Source organism: Pleurodeles waltl, chromosome 11 (genome assembly GCF_031143425.1).
Source record: "Pleurodeles waltl isolate 20211129_DDA chromosome 11, aPleWal1.hap1.20221129, whole genome shotgun sequence".
Classification (NCBI taxonomy): Eukaryota; Metazoa; Chordata; class Amphibia; order Caudata; family Salamandridae; genus Pleurodeles; species Pleurodeles waltl.
The window spans coordinates 84,106,265-84,133,198 of NC_090450.1; the positions used below are offsets into that span (position 1 = coordinate 84,106,265).

Genomic DNA, 26,934 nt, shown 5'->3' on the forward strand with positions numbered 1-26,934 from the left:
ACCTCCCCTCAGTCCTGTGTATTTACTACCCCCTATGGGACAGGATTTGATCATTTTTGTCACAAAGAGTATGGAGAAGCCCTTAATTTGATGTTGTCCACTTATGGCCTAACGCTTATGGAATGTAAGCACAGTGTTTCTGACAAAATTATTCCAACTCATAGGGGCCCCAACTCGACCTCCGTTATAGACCACATTATACTGTTTTATCCTTTGCACTAAATGGCAGCAACACACCCTATACTGTGCTGACCATTCTTAGCGATCATGACCTGATTATTCTCCCTACGTCCTTCTGGGGGCAAAGGGATGTGTTCCATACTACCCTGAATCGTATCGAAGTACACAGAACCACGGGGTGAGACAGAAATGGGAAGACATTGTGCCTGCTGATATCCTGCGGGATGTTATATGTGGCTGCCAGCATGAAGTTGGTTATTGTTTACAGGGGGATATTGAGGTCCTCATGTTATTTAAATGTTTTGGTACTATTAGTGCCTATATACAGGGGTTGCTGACCTACAGCCCACAACATAGACGACCTTTGCATGAAAAAGGGTGGTTCGACCAGGCCTGCACAAAAGCTAGGAGGAATCTTAAACTAGGTCTGCAATCAACCCCTAAAGACCCAACAGAAATTAAGTCCCTTAGATAAAATACAAGAAGACACAGGAAAAAAGGAAACAGGAACTAAGGGAAGAGGCATGGTCCAAATTATCCCTGGGGACAGAGATTAATAATACCAAACAGTTTTGGGAAACCATGAATGCCCCCTTTCTTTCAGAATGGATGCCATCAGGTCTGGGATCCACTGTAGACTGCGCAACATAGGTGGCCTATTACTCAGAGGTTTTCAAGGAAGGGACGGGGTCTGTACATATAATCGGGCCGATCAAGCTGGGCCAACCTAACCTTTTAGAGATCACTAAAGATGAGGTTCACTCTGCCATCCTAGCTGGAGCTGAAGGTAAGACCCCAGGACCAGATGGTGTTACAGTGGATGTCTTTAACTATAACATCTCTTTATGGGTACCAATTTTGACTAGAATATTCAACTTGGCCTTATCTGGTGACATCCCGCTGACATGGTACACATCCATCATTATGCCAATTTATAAGAAGGGATATAAGAATGACCCTAAAAACTATCGACCAATTTCTCTGCTGGACTCCTCTTTGAAAACATGTAGTAGAATAATATTGGAAAGATTAAATGACTGGGTCGTAGAAAATAACATCTTATCACCGGTTCAGTTTGGTTTTAGGAAAGGCTTAGGAACCATAGAGCAATGTGTTATCCTAGTCCTAACTATAGGAAAGTATACCAAGGCAAAGAAAGGTGCTCCATATTTATGCTTTTCAGACCTCAGCAGTGCTTTTGACCTAGTTGAACACGCTCTTTTATGGTCCACCCTAATTGAGTTAGGCGCCCCCAGGTATATCATCAATTTCTTGGCTGTCCTGTATAGCTATTTGACATGCAAAGTCCGATTCGGCCAACTTGGAGAATGTACCACCCCTTGCAAGATAGGTAGAGGTATCCGCCAAGGTTGCATCCTTGCCCCGTTACTGTTTTCTGTATACATTAATGGGGGTAGATAAACATTTGCAGGGTTTACAGGCTGATCCCCCGTACGTGGCCGGATGCCAGGTGCCCACCCTACTTTATGCAGACGATGTTGTCCTGATCTCCAGAACACCGATCTTATACTTTTATTGAATCCTCCTTTAAATCTGTTTTTAACAGATCTATAAAACATAATCCAGAGGACATGCTGTCATTTAAAAAAAAAACTATCAAGGACACTTTTATGAAATTTAAGGCGGACGCAAGGAAGCTAACTGAATCTACTAAAGCCACTGCTGGTTGTTACTTATCATACTCTAGATGTAAGTAGATTTGGCTATCTTTCCATGGTCACTAACATGCAGCATAGGTTCCTGGTAACTAGACTAAGACTGGGTATTGCTCACCACCTAGTAGCAATTCCCCATACCAGACATTGCCCTTTAGAGACAAACAGATGTCCCTGTGATGCAGTTAGCAAACAAAACACCTTGCATATCGTCCTATTCTGTAAATTCTATGAACACCTTGGAATCACCTATCTTAAACCATTTTTCAATGCACTTAATATAAGAACTCATCAGGAAGCATTGAAACTCCTGTTAGCCTTAGACACCCCGAATGTATGCTACAGGGTGGCAAACTATATCCTAAAAGCAATTCATGTCACGAAAAGTCTTATTGCACTCTAACATTTGTATTAAGTATCAATTGTATTTTAACTTTATATCCTACAGGCAATTCATGTCAGGAAAAGTCTTACTGCACTCCATAATTTGTTTTAAGTATCAATTGTATTCTAATTATTTACATTTCTTTTATTTCCAACTTTTTATGAGCTCATTGTTTCATGTTTTATTGCCTTACTGTATACTATTATGCACTTTGATGGCTTACTTTTGGTATAGCCGATCTGCAGAGGGTAGCATCTGTGGCAATCATCCATCTAAGGTGTTAGAGTTTGTTCAAAAGCCTCCTCTAAGGTGCACAAAAGGAAGTATCTTATCTAAAAGGTCTTTCTTCTAAGTTAGACACTTTTGCCTGTTTTTATGATGGTCAAGATTGCTTATTAATGATACAGGGGCTTGGAAATCTTGAAGTACTTTTTTAAGAAAAGTGTCTTTTGTAAGACAATTATTTAGATAGATATAAATGAAAAACCATTACTTTCTGAGGGGCTCTGCTACCACTTCTGTGCATTTGGACAACACCCTGTCTGACAAATTTAAAGCAAATCAGAGAACCTTGATTTCAAAATGGTTATTCTCCACTATAAACATTAGAAATATTCTTTATTTCTGAGCTACTGTGTACCGTGCATAGGGATAATTAATTAGCAGGAGTGATTCTACAGTATGACTGGTGTTGTTTACTCTAAGAAGGGTGTTCTCAATTAACTTTTTTGTGTACTTCATTGGGAGCACATTTTGCAAGGAAAGAAACTATGTATTCATACAAAATGTGCATGTACGTGTTCTGTTATGCAGAACTTTCCAGTGCCAGCAAGAGATGAAGCTTTCTGTGATGTTATCATTGAAAATCTTGTGAGATACATCCAGATACGTTATGACTGAAACAGTTAATACAGGGTTACTCCAAATATATCCTGAAGCCAATAGCAAGAACAGGGGTATTATATTACAAAGCGGTAAAAGGAAAAAACTGAGGATACAATGCATGCAGTATTTACCAATAAGCATATGAGTAACAGGATAATGAACCTATTATTTATAATTTGATAAAACCTATATTTGCAATCTAAAATATGAACATAAGTCAAATTAGTACATACATTTCTACATCTGTGTTTTAACTATTTTTATTGTCGTTAGATAGCACTAATTGATTGCCACCATACCTAACTGGCTGTCAGGAGCCACTTTCAAAAACACTCGAAACCATTCCTTAATTTATCCCCAACAGATGCAGTTCACTCAGGCTCCCTGAGAACCCAAAGACCCCATATACAGGCAGAAAGAGGAGGAAAAAGGAAGCACATGACAGGCCCCTTTTAAATGCTCATCTTCCTTCCAAAGGGAGTTCTTGCTCAGGAGCACATGAATGTATCCCAGAGCCCCCTACATGTGTCACCAATGTTGGGGGGTGGGCTTCAGCCACTGGGAAATCCACTGCTTTCATAGCAACATCACTTGAAGCTTCAACCTCTTTAGTGGCATTCTGATAAAGTGCATTAAGAACATCACAGGCCTCTTCTTCTAGTAAAAAGTATAGGTCTGTCCTCTTGCCTCACTCTACGTCTTACCAGGAGCCACCATGAAGCTTTGCACCTTCTGGAAATCAACTTTTCATTTATAATTTGACCTTTTGTCAATGCAAGGCGGAACTTGTTTTTTGGGAATGACAGCAGCTAGTGTCTCCTTTAATGATTAGCATCTGCCATTCTAGCACAACAGTTCCTAAACCCATGCCTTTGCCAGATGGCTCCTTTGTGAGAATCCTAACTGCAGACGTAACAATTACTTGGAGTAGGGACTCATCGACTAATATCTCTGCTTGTGCAAAACACAACCACCAGCATAAGCACTTCCCTATCCTTATGGTGGTTGCTCCCAGAATTTGTAGAACACCTCTTGTTGCATTTTTCAACAACTTTTTGATTCTAACCAATGAGACAGCACATTGTTCAAATTGCCCTGAATGCACTGACATTCTCATGCATGCGTTCTAGCCTTCTTCAGTGCAGACACCCTCCTATCCGTGTGGCCCATTTACTTTTCATTTACCACCATGACCCTTCATACCCTCCATATCTACTTCATTATGCTGGGCGGTCCGCTGCAGGACCTGCAGTACAACAGCATGGAAGACTCACTTTAGGACATGGTTAATTCTAGGTCTTGGGCTCCACTTCCATTGTATTTCTTTCAAGATTGGCGCGCTTGGTTGGATGGAATCTTGCTTCTATTTTGGGCCTCATCTTTGCACTTTTTGGCAGCTTAGTGTGTTTGTAACATATCCACTCACTTGTTCAAAACATAGTCCCTCATGTCTCAGACAGAATTCATTCAAGGGCAGTAACAGGCCATCCACACCACTTCTGTTCACACCAGCATGCATGTTCCAATAGCGATTACATTTTTTTCCCCACAATTCTTTCCACTTGGTATTGATACAACTGTTGTAGGACTCGCCCCTTTCAAGTTGAAATCTGTTTCTGATGGTGACTTTTTACATATTTTCCCCTACCAAGAGAATGTGCTACATACACATTTATTCCTTGTAGGCATTGTTGCCCTGTAGTCTGCACATTTTGTTCCAGGGTGGTACAATGAGAACGCAATGCCCTTGTTTAATTTTTTGTGCAAGTCGGAGACGACCCGTATATTGTAGGCAAACCAAAGAAGCTGTTCTGCACCTCTGCCACATTGCGATAAGAATGGTGTTTTATAATATAAACAGCGTCCATTCTAGGCTTGGTGAGAGGAGCACTTCATGCTAAGGTTATCATGGAACTGCTTTGAACTGTGACTGAAATGCTACCCTACTGACTCCGACCTTCATCCTGCGAAGGAAGATAGCCTGCACGCACAGAACAGCTTCCTGACACATGACACCAAAGAACAGGGATTAGACATCCCAATAGATCTGGCAGAGGGTACTGCCTCTGTGCTATCTTTAGTATAATATTAGCTACTGATAGGAGTAAGGTAACATTAGTGAAGATTAACATGGTTGAATTGTTTATATTTTTCACCATTCTAATAATGCTTGTTACAACAAAGTGTCTCTAATGCAAAAAGAACAGTTGATGGATGGAATGTAGACCAAATCAAACATTCACCCCAGTCATAGATCTGGGTTTAATCCATCATCTTTGTGACTGGGGGTGAATGTTTGCATTGTTCAGCATTCCGTTTATCATCTGTTCTTTTTACAACAAAGTGTCTCATCTGCTTTATCTTCGCAGGTCACGTTTTCTTTACAAGAAAACTATTATTTCAATAAATGTTTTGAAATTGCATTTTTATATCTTTCTTTTTTATACCTTGGGCATGCAAAAAGTAATGAATGAAAGGGTTAGATCTGTGTCCACAAATTCCTTGTGAATTAGAGGGGTCATGTTCAGGGTTACCAATAACATCCATTACCCTGGTCCGGTTAGGGGTTTAGATGTGGTACTCTAAGCTAGCTAAAGCAAACCAACATTTACTAATGATAGAAGATTAAGGGCCTGATTTAAAGTTTGTTGGATGGGGTTACTCTGTCACAAAAGAGATGGCTATCCCGTCCGCCGTATTACGATTCTTCTATATCCTATGGGAATCGCAATAAGGCGGACAGGATATCCATCACGTTCGTGATGGAGTAACCAGTCCCACAAACTCTAAATCAGGCCCTAAGTCTTTATATTGTAAAGTTCTTGTTGATCAGATACACAGTCCTGCTAAATTTGTAGGATCTGTATAACAAATCAAAAGCAAGAAATGAGAACTAGTGTTACACAATGGCATAAATGTACAGTCATCAACGAGCATTATGAAATTAGTTACATGTATTTTATCACAACACAGGTGGTACTTGGCACAAACATTTCTCAATAGGGTCCGCCGTGTGTGGCCCTTCCCAGAACAAAAATGGCTGTCATAATTTATTACCCTCAGATTATTCAGTAGTTCAAAGAACAGGTATAACTCTATGCTGAATCCATTCTCCTCAGACCTTATGTGTTTGTGGGCACTTTCTTGTCTTAAACACTGTTTTTTAAATGTATTCCATTTCTCCGTAAGCGCTCTCCATTTACACATTTATGGACGTTCTGGATCCCACATGTGTGCTCCGACAACCCTGTTACAAATGGACTGTCGAAGCCAAAACAGTAATTTTACCCCTGCGTAAACTCTTCATCCTTTACAACGTTGAGTGGAGCCATCCAAACAGGTCAATTTTCATTGGGGAATCCAGTTTGCTGCTCTGCGGTATTTTCATCACTCCTCCCAGCATCAATCTTTTTAGTCCATCCTGCTAGAGTGGTAGAAAGCAGGAAAAGTTTTCCTTGCAGCGATCCACTGGAAGCCTCTTTGTTTCCTTTGCTTGCCTCTAGTATGCCTCAGACTTCAGGTTGCTAATTATCTCCAAGCAGAGCCATCTTACCAAAAAGCAGTGTCTCATGGGATAAGTTCGCTTTACATGACTACAGGATCAGGTGCCTTTGTCCTTCCTTTCTTCTGAGTCCTCTGCAATTGATCTTCCCTGCCACCACCACGCCAGACCCTCTCTAAGATCCTGCTCCTTCTCACAGCCCCAGGAAGGAGACTGCATTGAAACTATCAAAAGCAGCAGCCATCACACTTCCCAGCTGGCCTGCCCCGCCTCCTTTACACATTTGAAGAATAAGGCAGATACCCAAACACAACAACATGATTTTCTGACAATGAAGGGTTATAACTCTTATGAAACATGTGGCACGTGTAAATATTTTATAAAAATGTACAAATATTATTTTTAAATGTATGTTATCTACCAAGGAATAGAAAGACAATTCCTCAGTTATACCATATGCAGGAATAAAAATGTAGTTTGTTGGAGAGGAATAACAGACATGAATTGGCAATCTAAAACCCAAGAGAATGGGCGCTAAAGGTAACATATTGGCCCTCATTACAACATTGGTGGGCGGCAACCGCCGCCCGCCAAGTTGTATCCACCATGCAGCTGCCAATGCGCCCGCACTAGGCCATTAAGACATCCCTGCTGGGCCGGCGGGCGGAAACATGGTTTCTGCCCGCTGGCCCAGCGGGGATGTCGGGCGGTGATTACAACCACCGGGACCAAAGTGGCAGGAAACCGCTGGTCCCAGCAGTGCGACAGCGGTGCTTCCGCCGCGGTCATAATTCCATGGAAAGCACCTCCAGCCTGTTGGCGATGCTTCCGACAGAACATCCCTGGCGGTCTTTGACCGTCAGGGTTGTAATGAGGGCCATTATGTTTTTGAAAATCATACAGAAGGTGAGATCTGGTGTTGGATAATCATTACCAACCCAACAGCGAAGGGAAACAATTATACTATTGTCAACCTACCAAAAGACAACAGCATCAGTTAGATATCCCTATCATATCCTCACACTGATTTTCATGGACATTTCATTCCTGTACCTGGGGCATCCTTATGACTAGGGTTGGATATTTTTATATGTTTGTGGCTTGTGGGTGCAAGTCACAACACAAAACATGCAATTTCTCCATATTCCCCTGCAACAAGCTAAACAAGGCAAACTCCAGGTGGTAATTCCACTCATCGTCTCACTACAAAAGTAACTGTTAGTGGCAGTTCAAGCAGTTTGAGTTTTCAGGCAGTTGGGGATTTTCAGGTGGTTTGTGCTGGAATTTGCCCATTTTCTGGTGGGCTAGCAGAGTGGGTTGTTGGCAGCCCAAGTTCTCTCCACAGATGCACTTAACAAGGGTGTGTTTTGCACTTAACATGACCACCTTGCTAAATCACAATAAAAGTCAATGCTCTAGAACAGTGGTTCCCAACCTTTTGACTTCTGTGGACCCCCACTTTATTATTACTGGTGCCCAGGGACCCCCACTGAATCTTTATTGGAATCTGGGGACAACCCCCCACTGAGTCATTACTGAAAGCTGAGGACCTAATCTGTTAATAGGATAAAGAAAAGCTTAAATAATGATCACATCTTTTTGGAAAATGGCAAAATTAGATATTTAAGGGCGTGTTAATAGAATGGTTAACGAAAATATTCCAGATTGAACTTGCGAAACTAAAAATCAAAAGAGAAGCCAAAAGATGGGCCAAAACAGAATGCACCCTAGAAACAAGGGGGTATGCGGAACATATCTGCTTATTAGCGGTGTTTGGTGGCTGGTTGGGGATAGAAGAGGTGCTGGAGGCCTGGGACCATATCACACAAAGAAAGCACTGCGAATACTAAGTTAGGACTCAGGGAGTGATTTATAGATGAGGAACAAGGTACTCTGTCGCAAACACAATTGAGTACATTGCCTGGAAAAATGATGGTTTGCTTGTCCTATTTGTATCAAGTGGACTAACACCTTTCCATCGATGCAAATCCCATTGGCTGTCAATTAAAGCTTCCTCCGAAGCAATAACAGCCATCAGAGGAAGGACATTACACAACCAAACCTATTTAGAGTAGATGGTGTGTTTACTTTGTGTCTATCGCTTGGAGGAAACAGAAAAAACATATAATGAGCTCCCCACATCCAGGGAAAATACTCCCTGTGTGTGGGGGTCATTAGTTCTTGGTTAAAGTTGTTAATTGTTAAAGTATAGTGAATGTGTGTCAAAACTAATGGTAGCTGTCTCCCAAACATTTTGCACCTTGGCAAGAACCGACATGGTTTATGTCAAGGTACAGAGATCGGCTCTGGGGCCAGTGGTGATCTCTAAATTTGGTGTGTGGTAGTTTGTCAGGGTGGCGGTATTAATGTTCTCCGCCACCCTGACAGATGGTGTACCATCTATCAAACTCTAGATCTAGACTCAGTCTATACCACAGTTTAGGGATGAATGGTTTCTTAAGCAGTAGAAGAGCTGGGGCAGTCCTATTGTACCATCATAGACCATGGAAAATGTTTTCTTGTCACAGTAGCTTTCAAGGCATGTGCTGCATTTCATTAGAAATGTAGTTGTATTGGTTGACATATACAAAATGAACATAACATAATAGTTTACATACAAGCAACTTATAACACAATTAAAATGGAATAAGGCACATCACAACAAAGTTGTCAAAAATAATGTAACACAACTACTGCATGATAGTATGATACATTAAAACCACATTGCAGTAACACAGCACAAAACACAATAGCACAAAAACATAGAGAACATCACCACCACAACTAAATGCCACCCAAGATATATGCACAAACCAAACTTTCTTGTTAAACATAACCACTTCCAGAATCCTGTTTTCATAATACGGTGGTAAAGCGTATTTAGAGCAACCCCGACTTAACTTACCACATTCTGTTTACTTACATGGGGTTTAACACCCATCCATTGCTTGCCATTGGTTGGTTACTCTGTCAATCTCATTAGATTTTTTCACTTTTGGTCAGTGTGTGCTGGATTCACTTCTCTTTTTGTGTTTGTCTGTCCCTTGGAAAATGGCCCAATTGCAGCTTCCTTGCCCAGTGTCCTTCCACTGTTTGTACTTTCAGTGATACTCTTTTCTTGTTATGGACGTACTCCATAACAGTGCATGTGTTTGCACTGTCCACTGTGTTACTTACCCCCTCCCACCCTCATCCAACTGTCTATGGTTTTGATTGGCCGCGCCCTCGTCCCACCCTCCTTTGTGTTGCTTGCCCTCTCCCATTGTCATGAGGAATATGGAAGCAGTTTTCATGAGCTGCTCAGAGGTGTTGCTTACTTCCCTAGGTATCTCTCTGCCTGTAACCCTACTTACTCATGCGCTGGCACTTGCAGAAAGCTGACAGGGATGGGTGATCTTCTGAAGTATGTCCATCTGGGTCCATGTGAGTGCCCTATGTCAACGTGAGTTGGGAGTTTGCCCCATGAGTACACTGTCAAACCTTAAAAGAGGCTTTGAGGTTAGAACTGTGAGCCTTCTGACCTCAGATTACCATTCTATGGTCCTCGACAAAGCACTTAGAATTCCCCTGCCTTAACAAACAAGCATTGGCAAAGCAGTAAGACATGTTTAAGAAAGAGCTATTGGCTTCGTCTGTTTTTTAGGTGGATATACAGCAGCTGTGTAGCATGGCTGAAAGTATAACAAAAATTGCTGACACTTTCAGCACTTGCCGCATCATAGCCTGTTTTTTTTTTTACACTTTACATAACTAAAAAAACATTGACCAAGCCAATAGCTCATTCGTCTGCAAAACGTATTTGCTTTGCTACCCAATTAGTCTTGTGATTTATTTTATCCCAATACGCATGTTCCTCTTCCCCCAAGAACAACTCATGGATCTAAAAATCTTACCTCAGAAGTCAGTCCATTAAAGCTTGAGGTCTTAAATTCTGGAATATCCTGCCATCCATTTTTCAGTCCTCTCCCTGTCATCTGTATTTTGAAAAAATTAAAATGTCAGAGATATACATAAAGGCCCATATTTATACTTTTTTAGCGCCGCATTTGCGTCATTTTTTAACGCAAAAACGTCGCAAACTAGCAAAATACAATTGTATTTTGTAAGTTTGTGCCGTTTTTGCGTCAAAAAGTGACGCAAATGCGGCGCTAAAAAAGTATAAATATGGGCCAAAGTATCTACAAGCAAGTGACCTTCCTCCGAGTGGAGCCTTTGTGTTTCAATTGCCCCAACATAGATGGTAAGATACAGATGCAATCTAAATAGCAGTATTTATGAACAATGAGTCATAGCTCATCAAGATACAAATAGTATCTAGATAGGAGGGTTTAGTTCTACCTCACAAGTTATAACCTAATTACCTATTAACAATATTACTTTTCCACCATCTTGGAACACAAACCTCCTAAAAATATTATCCCAAAATGCATACTTTATTTGTACCTTCAAATGTATATTGCACTTGTTTGTGCACAAATGATTCCTTTATCATGTGTTGACATAAACTTTCACTGGTGCAGTAACAAAAGGTATCAGCATCACAACTGTTTGAACGCAGTATGGTAACAGGCACTGTGCTCACATGCTAGTATATATTGTGCTTGAATATACACAACTGTTATTAAAAATGGCACCCTTATGCCGAGAGATATGCTGAAACTAAAGTAATTTTCCTTGGCCATGTCGCAAACAGCCTCACCACAATCAGGGATAATTTTTATTACCTATCAATGAGAAAGTATTGTCAACATTTCAGCCTGCTGCATGGCTTTACACAGTAGTATTCATCAGGATAAAATGAATCAAAGCTTTGGTTTGTAGTAAACATTTCATCTTAGGGTTTGTTTCACTTTTAAGATAACAGTGCATTACAACTTGAAAGATAAATGTCTGACTGGGTTGTACAGATTTCCGTCAATGTCATCATTTTGTCCCAATCCTCGATTTATTATGGTACAGGCCATCTAAGTATGTATGATAAAGGTACAACAGAGTAGTACAATGGCATCTCTTATTCTGCAGAGTAATACTTTTCACTTCAGTTTAACTTGTCAGGTTAGAACTAGAGGTGTGTGAAATTTGCTTAATTTGCTTCTGCATTATTACACAAAATTACGCGTAGTTACACAAAAGGCAAATACGTCATTAATTGTCATATTTTTGCATGAAAGGCACCCTTCAGTCAATTTTTGACACAAGAACACATTTCACACACAAAATAGTGCAAAACACCCAAAAGCACCACAAACAACAGCTGCTCGTGCTCTGTTGTTCCTGCGCATTTGCACAAAGGTTTTTACTGCGAATGGCAATAATTACTTGAGGTGGTGTAGTGACGTCATTTCATTTATGGTGGAGTAATTTGTGCAATTTTGGGAATTTTGCAAGTGTAATGTCAAATTCCCAAAATTACACAAATTGCAACAGCATAATTTAAACTTCTTTCAGCCCCGGTTAGAATAGTGCATCCAGATGCCCGATGCATTACAATGGTAAATGGTATCAGACAGTTCATTTGCAGATGGGAATGCTTCTTACTGAGCATTGAATATCTGTGCCTTAGCATGGAGTTTTGGAATAATTTTAGAAATATCTACATAACGTTAAATGTAGTCAAGTTTTTGTTTATGTTTATACTTGTTGAAATATGCATCCAACCGAAACTAGTAAGGACTAACTAGAAGTTGAGCAGTAGATATTAGCATTTATCTGTCCTATTTTTAAATAGGAAAATTGAAAAGCACAGTGCAGATAGGAAACCCAATAAAGCACTGTGCCTTTAAATCTGTAGGCTGACTCAACTATTCTGCAAGGCAGCTCGTTTGCAAGGTCACTTGAATATATTGATTCTGTTTCCTGGTATAGAGCAGCAAGGTGACTACAAGTGTGAGATATTGGGTTGTTGGTTGAGGGGGATGTTAGATATAGGGTTTCTAGTTGGCAGTCAATTTGCACTCTGTCCAAGCAGGGATTCTCACTCTAGTCAGGGTAAGGGAGATACACACCTAGGATACACCCTGCTCACCACTTTGGTAGATTGGCACAAGCAGTAAGGCCTATCTCAAAGGTAATGCGCAAAGTATTTGTACCAACCCAAAGAGTAATACAATGAAAACACCTCAAAAGTGACACAACACAAATTTAGAAAAATAGCCAATATTTATCTAAATCAAACAAGTCCGAAACGACAAACATCCAAAATGCACAAGCAAAGTTATGAATCTTAAATAAAAGCGTCTTAATCCATAGAAATCAATGGTTGTGTTGTTTTTACACAAAGTACCTGGTGTGCATCAAAAATAAAGCCGCAAGGGTGAGCGTGCTACGGAAAAGACAGCGATGCATCAATTCCTAACTCACAAGTGAGTCTGTATGTCGTTTCTTCTCTGGTCACGTAGGCAACACGTAGTTTTTTCTTCTGCAGAAGAGCATGCGCCGATTACCAGAATGGCAACCTTGGGTTTGCGCAGGTTTACTGTGGTTTTGATGCCCAACGACGATGCATGCGAAATCCTGGTGCAGGGTGGTGAAGAGCCATGCTGCGCAGGTGATGCGCTGATTTCGCAGCCGTACACGGGTGTTTCATCAAAATCTCAGCCGCGATGCAGGTGGTGTGAAGAATTTTCAGCTGCAAAGCAAGTGCTGAGTCGCTTTTTCTACTGCACGACCCCTGTGTGTGAATTCCAGTCTTGGCTCCACCAGCTTCTCCTTCCAGGGGCCCAGAGACTGGATTGGGAACCACTTGGCGTGGTAGGAGTCCCAGCAAGAGAGTCCAGGTGCTGGCAGAGGAAGTCTTTGATGACCCTGAGATTTCAGAACAGGGGACAAGCTCAGTCCGAGCCCTTGTAGACACTTCACAAGCAGGAAAACACAGCAAAGTCCAGTCTTTGTCCTCTCTCAAGCAGAAGCAGCAACTGCAGGCCAACCCAGCAAAGCACGCTCACAGGCAAAGGGGCAGTACTCCTCCTCCATCTCTTCTCCATGGCAAAGGTTCCTCTTGATCCAGAAGTAATCTAGAAATCTGGGGTTTTGGGTCCAATACTTATACTCCTTTCTGCCTTTAAAGTAGGCAAACTTCAAAGGAAGGTGTCTGTTGTTCACAAGATCCTGCCTTGCCCAGGCCTGGGCCCAGACACACACCAGCAGGTTGGAGACTGCATTGTGTGAGGACAGGCACACCCTTTCATGTGTAAGTGTCAGCTCCTCCCTCCTCACTCTATTCCAGGAGACTCATCAGGATGTGCAGGCTACACCCCCAGCTCCCCTTGGGCCACTGTCTAGAGGGAATTCACAAACAGCTCAACTGACAGTCTGACCCAGACGTGGATTCCATAGACAGGCAGAAGCACAGAATGGTTAAGCAAGAAAATGCCCACTTTCTAAAAGTGGCATTTTTATACTGACAGTCTAAAAACCAACCTTACCAAAAGGTGGATTTTTAAATTAAGAGTTCAGAGACCCCAAACTCCACATCTCCATCTGCTCCCAGTTGGAAACTGCACTTAAAAGATATTTGAAGGCAGTCCCCATGTTAACCTTTGATAGAGAGGCCTTACAACAGTGAAAACCAAACTTGGCAGTATTTCACTGTTAGGACATGTAAAAACACAGATACATTTCCTACCCTTTAAATACACTGCACCTTGTCCATTGGGCTACCTAGGGCCTACCTTAGGGGTGCCTTATATGCACAAAAAGGGGAAGGTTGGACCTGGGAAGTGGGTAAACTTGCCAGGTCGAATTGTCAGCTTAAACCTTCACACACAGACACTGCAGTGGCAGGTCTGAGCCATGTTTACAGGGCTACTTATGTGGGTGGCACAATCAGTGCTGCAGGCCCACTAGTAGCATTTCATTTACAGGCCCTGGGCACCTCTAGTGCACTTTACTAGGGACTTACTAGTAAATCAAATATGTCAATCATGGATAAACCAATCACAGCATATGCACTTTAGCACTCGTTATCAGTGGTAAAGTGCCCAGGGTCCTAAAGCCAACACAAACTGGTCAGAGAAAAATAGGAGGAAGGAGGCAAAAAGTAAGGGGATGACCCTGCAAAAAGGGGCAGATGCAACAGGGGCCTCAAAACTACTTGAGCAATAGCCAAAGTCCTTGTGAGCGCGAACCGCAAAAAAGTCACTACATAAATCTGTACTTAATTAACCATCTGGTAGCTTGTCAGAAAAGCAATTGGGCTTAACTTAGAGACAATGTGTAAAGTATCTACGCAACACTTAAATGTTATTAAAGTGAAAATACAACACACAACAAATCCCACACCAATTTAGAAAAATAGAGTACATTTTAATAAATTATGTGACACCAAAAAGACAAACATCAAATCAGTAGACCCAGAGTTGTGAATTTTTAAAGTTTAAAGTGAAGAAATAGCTCACAAATGGTCAAAGCGCCAAGTGAGGACATCTAGTGGTATGAGACTGGAAAAATGTTGAAAGTTATGGCCGAAAATAATGGAACATGGATCGGATACACAGATTGGACCTGGTGTCTGCATACCTTCAGACCTACAAGAATATTTAAAGGACCTAAAAAAAGTAATCAACAAATCGTGAGAAGAGTTCCAAAACTGAACCTATGCCCTAGAGTATCGGTGTACCTGGGTGGGGCTCATTGGTTTATGTACCATGGAAAGAGTATAAAAATAGTGTGAAGGAGATTTTTTCTTTCCATAGAAATGTTCCTTCATTTTTTGAAATCCAGGTATTGCTGATACCTTCTTCTACTAAAGTCCCAATCTCTCTATGCCCATGGTTGGATCACTTGTCAATGTCTGGTAATTCCGCTTGTCTGCGAGGAGACAGAGACATTCAGTGTTATATGCCTCTCTGTCTGCAGCATTTGCTGCACTATGGCTCCTGCCCATCTGAAGGCTTTAACACTATGTAAGGCTTGTTTTTTCAGAACTAGAGAAACTCATGAAAGTATCCTGATTGCCATCACCCATATTTTCTGTATCATGGATCGTTGCCTGTTCAAACACTGCATGCTCCGGGGGTAGTTGATTAGCACTGGTACAAACATAGATCTGGGATGCAGTCCTGTATCCCCCCATGCTTCGTAAGTTCCAGAGCCTCCTTCGCAAAGAATGTTTTTAACCAAATTCTTCTGAAGAATTCAGCCAGTTCACATTTCAATTAAAACTTGTCCATCCTATTTGTTGGAGCAAAACCCAATCCCTTGCTTCTTGATGTGGGGCTAGAGTTTTGTCTGTGATATTCATCATTAGATTTCTTCTTTGTTTGCCCCTGGCATGTAATCCTATGTCATCCTCTTTGTTACTCTTTGGTTGAGGTCCTCCCGTTGGATCTTTTGACCTTTTTCTTTGCCTTTTCTCTCCCAACCTCTTGTTAAAAAAGGTGGGGGGGGGGGGTTAATATGGAACTGGAAGGGCTGCACAGGAAGATACATTAAAGGCCAGCGGAACCCTGGCCCTTGTGGAGGAGGAGAGAACATCTGTAGATGTCCCTGGAAAAATGACCGACTGCTGCCTCTTGGTCTAGGCTCATCGTCATTGCTATGACTGCCCGAGCTAGATGTACCATGAGACTTTTTCCCTTGATTAGACATCTTTGTATTCAGTACCTCCTTCTGCTATACGTAGTCCTCCAAGGTGTAAGGGTACACCTTCTATCGAGAGTTTGTTCCAGGTCTTTTGGAAAGTTATTAATCTTTGACTGGGCCAAGAAGTCCTTATACTCTGTCCCTTCTTTATTGACTTCATCTAGATTATTTTTAAAGACTGCGAGCTGAATTTTTTTTTTCAGTAGGTTTTCACTTGTCTTGATTTGGTTGAGAAGACTATATGATAGTTTCTTAGCTGTGTTTGTGATTACAATGAGCCAGTCCCTGGTACGTTTCCATGCTATCAGTGCCCAGTCTCAACTGAAAGATGTATCTTGCAAAAAAAATTGAGGTTTGTGACTAATAGACCCCTCTGGCTCCTTTAGCTCTCAAGTATTCAGTTAGATTAACTCAATGTAAAATGGTGTTTATTTGGGTTTTCATCAGTTCCGATAGTGTGTCCCATCCCACCACCTGTATGAGTGCCGGAGTGAGTTTTGTGTCCGCCAGTAAGGAAGGTGCTAGTAGGATGGACCTTGCTACGCAATCCCCGTAGGATAATCCCTGTTCTTATATTTTTATATTGCTTTGATATTAATATTGTAGTGAGGCAGGAACTTGTCCTTAATGATGTTTTATTTGCCCTGCAGCTCAGTGGCCGTACTAACACCGTTAACAAAAAGAGAGGCAAGAGTTATTTACTCTTCAACCATCCTCCAATGATCCAAATATACTACACACCTAAAGGTTGAAGAGGCACATCTTCAATGGGCTACCCTCTAAAGAGTCCCTTCCTGTGGGATACAATTTCCCTCACCCAGTATGAGTGACATGCTTCATCATAGGGCTGCTACTACACACCCAGTGTCACCATCATCAGGGGTGGAGCAAAGGATCATTTTTCCATTGATGTCCAGCCCAAGCTGCCAGATGAGGTCACTTCCAGATAGAAAACCAAGCAATACCAGATGGTTTCTGCCTGATTAGGTCACATCAGTGAGATATAGCATGAGTAATATGGTACTTTGGCACAGGACCCAGGTATGGGCATTGCCATTGCACTTAGGAAGTCTAATGCAATAACAACAAAGGAATGCCACTGGTAATTACTTCAGACCATAGTTTTTCATCCACTTGGGTTGCTTGTGTTCTGGTTCAGAGAGGCCTGCACTGGCAGTTTGAGCTGGGCTGTTCTTACTGAAGCAGGACCAAGACTGATTTGAATATGGCTGGGTACGATCTGAGGTGGCACAGTGGCCAAAATAACAATAGACCGGGATGCGGCCCGAGTAATTAGCAGTGGCTGAGATTAAGTCAAGCATTCCAACCATCACTTGTCCATATTCATTTCATTGTGACGCCCTGTGTGCAGCAGGTATGGACAGATGTGTGTTTGTGCTTAATCTCCCACTGGATCCAAGCGGCATCATACTGAAGAGGGTTTCCAGTGCTCTGATTTAGAGAGGACCACGCTTGGTAGATAAGGCTGGACTGTTCCTTGAGGCTGTCTCTAATCTGAGGGGGCATGGTGGGCAAAGTAACCATAGACTGGAATGTGTTTCTAAGTAATTAATAGCAGTTGATATTAATTCAAACATTCTACCTATCATTAGTTTGTAAGTTTGTATTCTTTAAAGTGTAGTCGTATGCATGGGTTAAAAAGTAGGAACCACTAACTTGTCTAGAACTGCAATTAGCTCACACTGGATTGGTGGGTGTCTTACAGTAGAGAATATTTGTCAGATCCCATTCAGGGAGCCACAGGGCAGACAAGGATTAATGGATCTCATCCATGAGGGGGTAGAGGCGATTGCCACTGGTGTCCCAGGACCTGTACTACTATGGCTCTGTAAAGTTAGCTATATAAAACCTCTTCCGCATGTGACTTGCAGGACTGCAAAGTTAAGCAGCCTCAGCATTCTCAAGAAGTAGTGTAGTGGTGCCCAACCTCAGAGCTCAACAATCACCCAAAACAGGCACAATAAGGTTAATGGTAGTCCCATGGTTATTTTTGCAAGAAAGCTTTCATCACACAGCTGTAGTAAATACTACACAGTTTAAAGTACATACCCAAGTCAGTGACTCTTAGGGGTATCTCATGTAGGTTCAGCACCTTACCTGTTCCCTCCCAGATGGTCTCTTCGGGTTCTGCTTCCTCCCATCTGTAAGGGCAGTAAGGAGCCCTGTGAATCAGGCTTAAGTTCAGTTTTGGATCCAAAGTTCAGAAATGTTCTCCATCTTTAACGTACCCTTTTCTTTTGATATGTGAGTTTTCGCATGTCCCTTCAACTGCCACACACACCAAGAGCAGCTCTCCTGCACACTGCAGAGGTGCCAGTGTGGAGTCTAGGAGGACAAGGAACAGAGCGTTACCTACATCCAGATGCGAGAGTATGAGGGCTTGAACAGTAGTTCTGAAGTTACTTTCTGGAAGAAAATTTTGTTCTTGTTAGAACAAGAAGCTGGTACCAGGACGCTTTAATTTTTTTGCAAATATATTCCTTATGGGTAAGGTTGAATTCAAGTGACCTTGCATTCAGTGTTGGGGGTCAAAGCCTTTAAGCTTCATGTCATGCAACTTGCTTGCTTGTTGTTCTGCAACAGTGACTGAAACCATTTTAATCAAACAATTGCAGCCCGACCAGGCCTTCAGCATTCATGCAATAGTGGTGTTGTGGTTCCTGCCAGATATGGAGTAAGGGTCGGGCACCACAGGTGCCAGATTAACTCCAAATCACTCTTGTGAAGCCTGCATCTTTCTGGATACCTGGTGAGGTGCTGTTTCCCGCTTTTTGCTAGAAAGTCTCTCCTACAGGGCAAAACAAGCTCTTTCTCTCTGTCAGCAGGCAGGCAGTTTCTAGAAACTTTGGGGCAGTACACAGCTATTCCAGCAGAAAGTCCAGACTTAGGGTAATGTCTTCTCACCTCTGAGAAACTCCCCTCCTTAGTCAGAAGGGCTTGGGACTGGAAAGAAGGATAGTGATTTGGGTCCCAATTTCACACACAGCTTGCAGGCAGAAATATGGATGCAGTCTCTCAAACTGCAGAACGGTGGTTCTTTCAAGTGTGCTTTCTAGTTTGCTCTCCACACAGCAATTGTGCAGAGTGAGGCTTCTCACTGCAGTAGAACCAAAACTGCCTCCATCCTGGAGTACCCACAACAGAGAGGTAAAAGAGGTGAAAGGTTTATGCACCTGGCTGTCATCAGTGTACCTGAATGAGTAATCAGGGAAAAAAGGGCAATTCTTACTTAGAGATTTCCTCACTTTTCACATACAAATATGCAGCACAACCTCTCACACCAACCATTCACCAAATGGCAGTGCTCAGGGCATCTCATCAGAATCTCCTTGCTAACCAAACGGCTGAAGGAGGTGCTGTCTGCATTTGTCCCTTCACTGTCTGGGTCTCCTCCCTTCAACTTCAGCAATGCAAGCAATAAACTTCCACTGTATCAGAGCACAATCCTCACCTTACACCTTGTGCTAGGCCATGGTAAGGGTATCCAAAATTGATCATAGTCTTCCATTACTCTGGCTCACACACGCTCAGGATATCACTGCAACGGTCGGAGCATACTTGAGTAGGCCTCAAATCAAGTGATCCAGATAAAAATGTCTGGTCACACTATTAAATGTCTTAAACATGGTAGGCTGCCATCACTACTCTATGCGCTATACTCATGACAGGGAACAGAGTCCGCTGTCAGTACTGTGGGCACATTCAGTGCACCGCTCCAGGTCACAGGATCGTACCAGGTCTGGGACAACTTGTTGGCATTGACAGACATCTGCACATGCCTAAATGAGCATGATACATGACCTAAAAAAAAAGTCAGGATGCCAGATATACATGTATTTGGCACTCGCGGCAGGAGAACATATCCATATACAAAGGAGGAGACATTCACATCACAACAATTCTGTTTTAAGAAGTTACAAAAGTCATAAATTACAGAATTTTTGACAAAAAGATTTGGGACTCATGTTATACGTTCTGGTTACAACTAGGTGTACCTTCAGTAGGAAACATTTGAGGGAGATATATCCAAGTGAAGGATAGTGCCCATCTGTAGAGGGAAGCATCAATGGCATTTATCCATCTACGATGTTAGAGTGTGTTCAAAGTGGTCCCCTTTCATTGAACCCTCTTCTTAGGTGCACCAAAGGAAGTATCCTATCTAAAAGGTCTTTCCTCTAAGTGAGACACTTTTGCCTGTTTTTATGATGGCCAAGATTGCTTATTATTGATACTGTGGCTTGGAAATCTTGAAGTACTTTCTTTAGTGAAGTGTCTTTTGTAAGACAATTATTTAGATAGATATAAATGAAAATCCATTACTTTCTGAGGTGCTGTGCTGCCACTTCTGTGCATTTGGACAACACCCTGTCTGACAAATTTAAAGCAAATGCGAGGACCTTGATTTCAAAATTGTTATTCACCACTAGAAACATTAGAAATATTCTTTATTTCTAAGCTACTGTGTACCGTGCATAGGATAACTGTTTAGCAGGAGTGATTCTACAGTATCACTGGTGTTTACCCTAAGAAGGGTGTTCTCAATGAACTTTTTGGGAGCACATCTTGCAAGGATAGAAACTATGTATTCATACAAAATGTGCTTGCACGTGTTCTGTTATGCAGAACGTTCCAGTGCCAGCAAGAGTTGAAGCTTTCTGTGATGTTATGACTGGAAATCCTGTGAGATACATCCAGATACGTTAAGACTGCACAGTTAATACAGGGTTACTCCAAATATATCCTGAAGCCAATAGCAGAACAGGAGCATTATATTACAAAAGCAGTAAAAGGAAACAACTGAGGATACAATGCATGCAGTATTTACAAATAAGCATGTGATTAACACGATAATGAACCTATTATTTATAATTTGGGATAACAAGCACAGAAAAAATGATAAAACCTATATTTGCAATCTAAAATATTAATAAAAGTCAAATTAGTACATATATTTCCACATCTGTGGTTTAACTATTTCTATTTTTGTTAGATAGCACTAATTGATTGCCACCATACCTAACTGGCTGCCAGGAGCCACTTTCAAAAACATTCAAAACCATTCCTTAATTTATCCCCAATCGATGCAGTTCACTCAGGCTTCCCGAGAACCCAAAGGGCCCATATACAGGCAGGAAAAGGAGGAAAAGGAAGCACATCACAGGCCCCTATTACATGCTCATCTACCTCCCAAAGGGAGTTCTTTGCTCAGGAGCACATGAATGAATCCCAGAGCCCCCTACATGTGTCATCAATGTTGGAGGGGGGACTTCAGCCGCCGGGAAATCCACTCCTTTCATAGCAACATCACTTGAAGCTTCAACCTCTTTAGTGGCATTCTGATAAAGTGCATTAAGAACATTACAGGCCTCTTCTGCTAGTAAAATGTATAGGTTTTGTCCTATTGTCTCACTCTATTGTCTTACCAGGAGCCACCATGAAGTTTTGCACCTTCTGGAAATCAACTTTTCATTTAAGATAAACACATGCTTTATTCGGTCAACATACCCATCAAAGCAACCATAAAACAATTTAAGCTCATAAAAAGGTTAAAACATGGAGGAAATTAAGAGCTCATCCAACAATTACAATAAAATATAAAACCTCCCACTTCATGTCCGTAACATACTTATTTGCAAAACATTTAAAAACATTTAAGAGAACGGATGCGTATATGCCAGGCAGCCACAAGGAACTTGCTAACCGCGGAGGTTAAAATGGTTGAAGTGTCACATTTCAAAATCCTTACGGCACTACGGCATTGTCTTAAGCCCAAATATCAGCAAATTGTACGAATCCACTTGTGCCGGGGAATGGAATATGCCGGGAAAAAAAACATAAAATGTTCAACAGATTCAGTACTGTCACAACAGCCAGGACATAAGTCAGATGTTAAAGACGATCCCCAACTACCAGTTAAAGACAGCAACGGTAAACACTAAAAACTAAAACGAGCATACAAACTCTTTCCCAATAAGTCAAGTATAAGATCTAAGTAAAGTTCAAACTGGGGATACCACTTATAGTCAAGAAATTGATTAGTCACAAACCATGTGATGTGCAACGAAGGAGATTATTTCTCGCATAGGACCAATAAATTGCTTTCAAAAACGATTTGTGCTTTTTCCCTAAATTCTGTGGATTCTCCCAGTAACTTTCAAGCCCCAATGTACGAAACCATTTTGACACATCCCGAAAACCATGGGATAGAAACTGCATTCGGTCTTTTTAGGAGGTCAAGAAGGGAGTCCCTATATATAATAAGCTCAGGAGTAGTCCAAATGCTTACCCAAAAGAGTAAGGGTCTCAGAGCTATCAGATCAGTGATGCGATTAAACCCAAGATCCAGACAAGCCGGGGTCAGGGGTGTGCTACGAGGGCACGCAAGTAGAGCCCTGGCAAAAGTATTTTCGCCCACGGACAGTCTATTGCTATTATGGAACCCCCACACCTTGGCAGCATAGGCGGCCGCGCCTAGCGCCTTTGCCAAGTATATCTTGATAGCCGGAGATACGGCTTTTGATACAGAGCTTTTATAAAAACGCAGGATAGCGCCCGCCCTATGCTGGAGAAGCAACGCACTTTTACTAATCTGATCCTCCCATTGTAAATTATTTGAGATCCTTACTCCCAGGTAATTTATTGAGCTAACCTTACTTAGAGGGGTCCCATCTAAAATGATGGTACATCTCCTAATTGATCCTGAACTAAACATCATGAATTTGGTTTTAATAACATTCAGTTCCAGGCTATAGTCTACACAGTATGATTTAAACCTATCAACAAGAATCTGAAGAACCATTGGGGTCTTAGAAATAAGTAGAGAATCGTCTGCAAAGTGTAGTATAGGGATTTTCTGCGCGTTTAGAGAGGGGGGATCATTCTGACAGAAAGACAAAATTGTACCACCTCATTTATAAATAAGGTAAAAAAGGTTGGAGCCAAGACACATCCTCAGCGAACCCACCTCTGAATGGGAATATGATCTGTTAATTCTCCTTGATTACCCCATCTTACCTGAGCATATGTATTCTTAAGTAACCATTGTAATAGATGGATTATATTGATAGGAGAACCCATTCTGTGTAACACTTCCCATAGTTTTTCTCTGTGGACCATATCGAAAGCAGATCGAAGGTCCACAAAAACAACATATAGATTTTGCTTGGCGAGGACTACATATTTCCAATATAAAAGCATAAGCATAGACCTGATCTACCGTACTGGTTTTTGGGCGAAAACCCGCCTGTAATGGGGATAGCACCTGATGGTCTTGTACCCAACTTAATTGCCTTTCCAAAAGCTGTTTAGCAAAACGTTTCTGGAGATTATCAATAAGGCTAATAGGTCTATGATTAGCTGGGGAGCCCACATCTCCCTTTTTATGAATAGGGATTATTTCAGCCCCTTTCCAAGTACTCGGGTTTGAGCCCCCAGCTACGATTTTGTTTGAATCAGGTTTATATACCAGGACCATACTATTGGTTCAGATTTATATAGGTCCCCCGGAATCTTATCCGGGCCTGGCGCTTTAGCAGATTTTAGGGAGTTAATTGCTGGTATAGTTTCCTCCAGAGTAAAAATAATTGGATCTTCATAAATACAAGAATCCAATCCTGGTTCATCCAGGAAATAGCTTGTTCTAGCCAACAACTGGGAAAAAGATTCATGAATTGAGAGATTACAAGGTGGAGCATAAAGTTTAGTAAAATGATTCACCCAGCTCTCAGGTTGAATATGGTTACTTATAGTGCTCTTGCCCCCTCTTTGTCTATTGGACAGTAGCTTCCAGAATGTCATATTATCATTATGTTTAGTTGCATCAAGCAAGTTTTGCCAGATTGAGCCATCAAAGTTTTTCTTTGCTTGTATTGTGATCTTCTTATATGTGAGTCTAGCTGATTGTATCGCCCCCTGAGAACATGTTTTATGCTAGCTTAGCCTTTGAACAATCTTCATTAAACCACACATTATTTTTAGAGTTACCATCGAAATACTTAATGCTGGTCTTTTTATAAAACAAAACTCTGCTGTTTCTTCAGCATATCGTCATGGATACTAAGAATGGGAATGTTATTAACTTCATGCTCCTCATAAACAGCCATTACATCAACAAACAATTGATAGATCCCGTTTATCAAATGGGGATTACACAACACTTTTGGCCAACAGACCAGAGTATGACTATTATCCAACAGTGGGGCTGGAACCACAGTACGATGGTCATTCTGTGATCTCCTAAATACATCCCTGTGCAAGGTAAGGAGCAAAGGATTTTGATCACTCTCATAGCGGGAGTCAACCTTCATATCTTTTAGAGAAAGCCATAACCTAACATCCACTAAGAAGTAATCAATTACACTAGTGGACATACCTCGCTTGAATGTAGGCGCAGTGCTCAAATCAGAGGGCCCTAAGTCCATATTTAAGACATAAAGATGCCAACTGGGAAGCAGCACAAGAACTAATACACTGTTGTTTGTTCATTAGGTGTGGAATACCTTAAAGTTTATCTTCTTCATCCATCAGACCACTATTTAGACAAGAGGGTTCAAAAGTACAGTTCATTTCTCCTGCAATCACTAAATTAGTCAGAGGGTGCAACGTATCAAAGAATTCAGACAACTGCGCCAGGGTCTGAGACTCAAATCTCCGAGGGACAGACTGAGCATTAACGCTAATTATAGTTGTACTCCCAATAAATTAGGTGAATCTATTTTTAATACAAAATGATCACACTGTAGTTTCTTGTTTAGCAATACCAATAAGCCTCCTTTAGCATGACCTAAGTCCCTCTCTGCGGGTTGATCCACAACACAGTATGATAGAAACCCATCTATATAGACTTGATCCTCCGCCCAAGTCTCCCGTAAAATAAATATATCCTGGATGTTAATGTGGTTGACCCACTCCGGGTCTCCCAGCTTCCTGTCAAGCCTGCCAAATTCCAGGACATAATAGATAGTTCCAAACTGGTTGCCTCATCTCTAGGCCTGGGACATTGGGTTTCCCTTTAATATATATCCTCATCAGGTACTCCAGATTTAACCTCTGGAGAAACTGCTGGACATAAGTCAATATTTAGTCAAACAATTGCTGGTAATATTTGGGAGATTTTTACTGCCGGAGCTAAGGCACAATTTTGTGTGGAGGCTGGGCCGTTAAAGAGCGTAAGTGGACGGGCGGAGGGTGGGTAAGATACAAGTCTAATGCCAATCCCTCTCATATCTCTAAAATGACATGTGCGTAATTCAAAATCCGTAAGTTTGGCCAACAATGACCTATCTGCAAAACAAACAGAAATAAAATCAAAATTTGAACCAAGTTGACTATGTCTGCCCACCTTGAGGATATCAGCACGAATGACTGAAAGACAATTGTGCTGGTCACGTAATCAGTAAATAACCTTATTTATCAGAGACTCATGGGTTTCCAATTTAGGCACCTCAGCCATGTATATGGTGCCACCTTTGCTTCTCAGTCCTTTGCTCCGTTCGGTGGGAACTGGCCAATTTGTGCCAGCCTGGGATACAGTATCAATAGGAAATTTAGAAGGCTTAATAGAATGTGCAATGGAGCTAGCAGCCCCGACAGGTACCTGGATGCCAGCATCCCCCCAAGGGCCATTAACAAGGTCAGTGGACTGAACTTTAACAGGCCTTTGAGACCCCGAGGGATTCCTATTTTTTGCAACTGTATTATGCTTCTGCCTTACAGTTGCAGGCACAAGCTGGACTCCCTCTGCACAAGAGATAGACGGATTATTTGGAGGGGGAGTGATAACAGACCCCAAAGAAGGGGTACCTGCTCTCAACCTTAAGTCAGACATGGTAGTACTCCCACCCCCCTTAACCCACTATCTGATCTCTGGCACTTACACCCATACTTCTGTGCCTGTTCCCCTTTTAAAGTTTCCATCAATAGTAATACCAAACTCTTGACTTCATCCACCCCCTGGAGAATGGTGGCCAAATCAATTCCCTCATGTGACAGTAACGATCTACCAGTGTCGTGGGGCAGATTAGCCAAAGCATTGTCATCGACACGGGCTCCAGACTATGTATGTAAAGCACAGACAGAGGGTCCCCCTTCCACCGCCAAGGGCCCGAACCGATTTGTGCACGGTATATTAGGAACCACCATAATCACTGGACTTAGCGGGGGACGAAGAGCCTCATCCTCCTTGGAAGAGGTACCACTCACACAAAAGGCAGCACCCAAGTCATTACGGAATGTTGTAGTCAACAAGGAAGGAGAATTTGCCCTGAGAACTTGAGATGCCTGTTTTGAAACAGTCTCCACAGGGGAATTGGTTAATTGCGACTTCTTCTTAAATATATCTGGAATTTTGTTCCCAGCTGTGCCACTCTTTATGGACAGTGGGTCAGAGTTACTTTTTAAGATGGCCTCCATCTCTTTAAACAATGTGTCAATGTCATCTAGGGGATTATGAGTTAAGGAACTCACTTGGTTACTTGACCGTTTTTTCAATTTTTTGTACCACTCGACGGTGCAGGAACATCCACAGCTTTACGTTTCCCCAGCATAAAACAGCAAGAATTATAAATAAAATAAAAATGTTAAACCTAGGATTAACTTCCACAGTGAACTTACTTCTGGAGCTCAAGGAGATGTGCCCAATCCGGCTTCTATCGGACGATGACGGGCACATCTTGGCCCGGTTTTCGCCCAGGCCGGCAGCGGGT

General features: G+C 41.8%; 1 protein-coding gene across 1 annotated transcript in view; it reads right to left on the minus strand.

Moving 5' to 3' along the window:
- Nucleotides 1-26,934, minus strand: part of LOC138265436 (coiled-coil domain-containing protein 150-like) — a 232,185-nt gene that overhangs the window by 16,420 nt on the left and 188,831 nt on the right. The window contains exon 29 of the mRNA XM_069213138.1: nucleotides 10,522-10,602. Coding sequence (XP_069069239.1) covers nucleotides 10,522-10,602 — 81 coding nt within the window. The remainder of the gene's footprint in view (nucleotides 1-10,521; nucleotides 10,603-26,934) is intronic.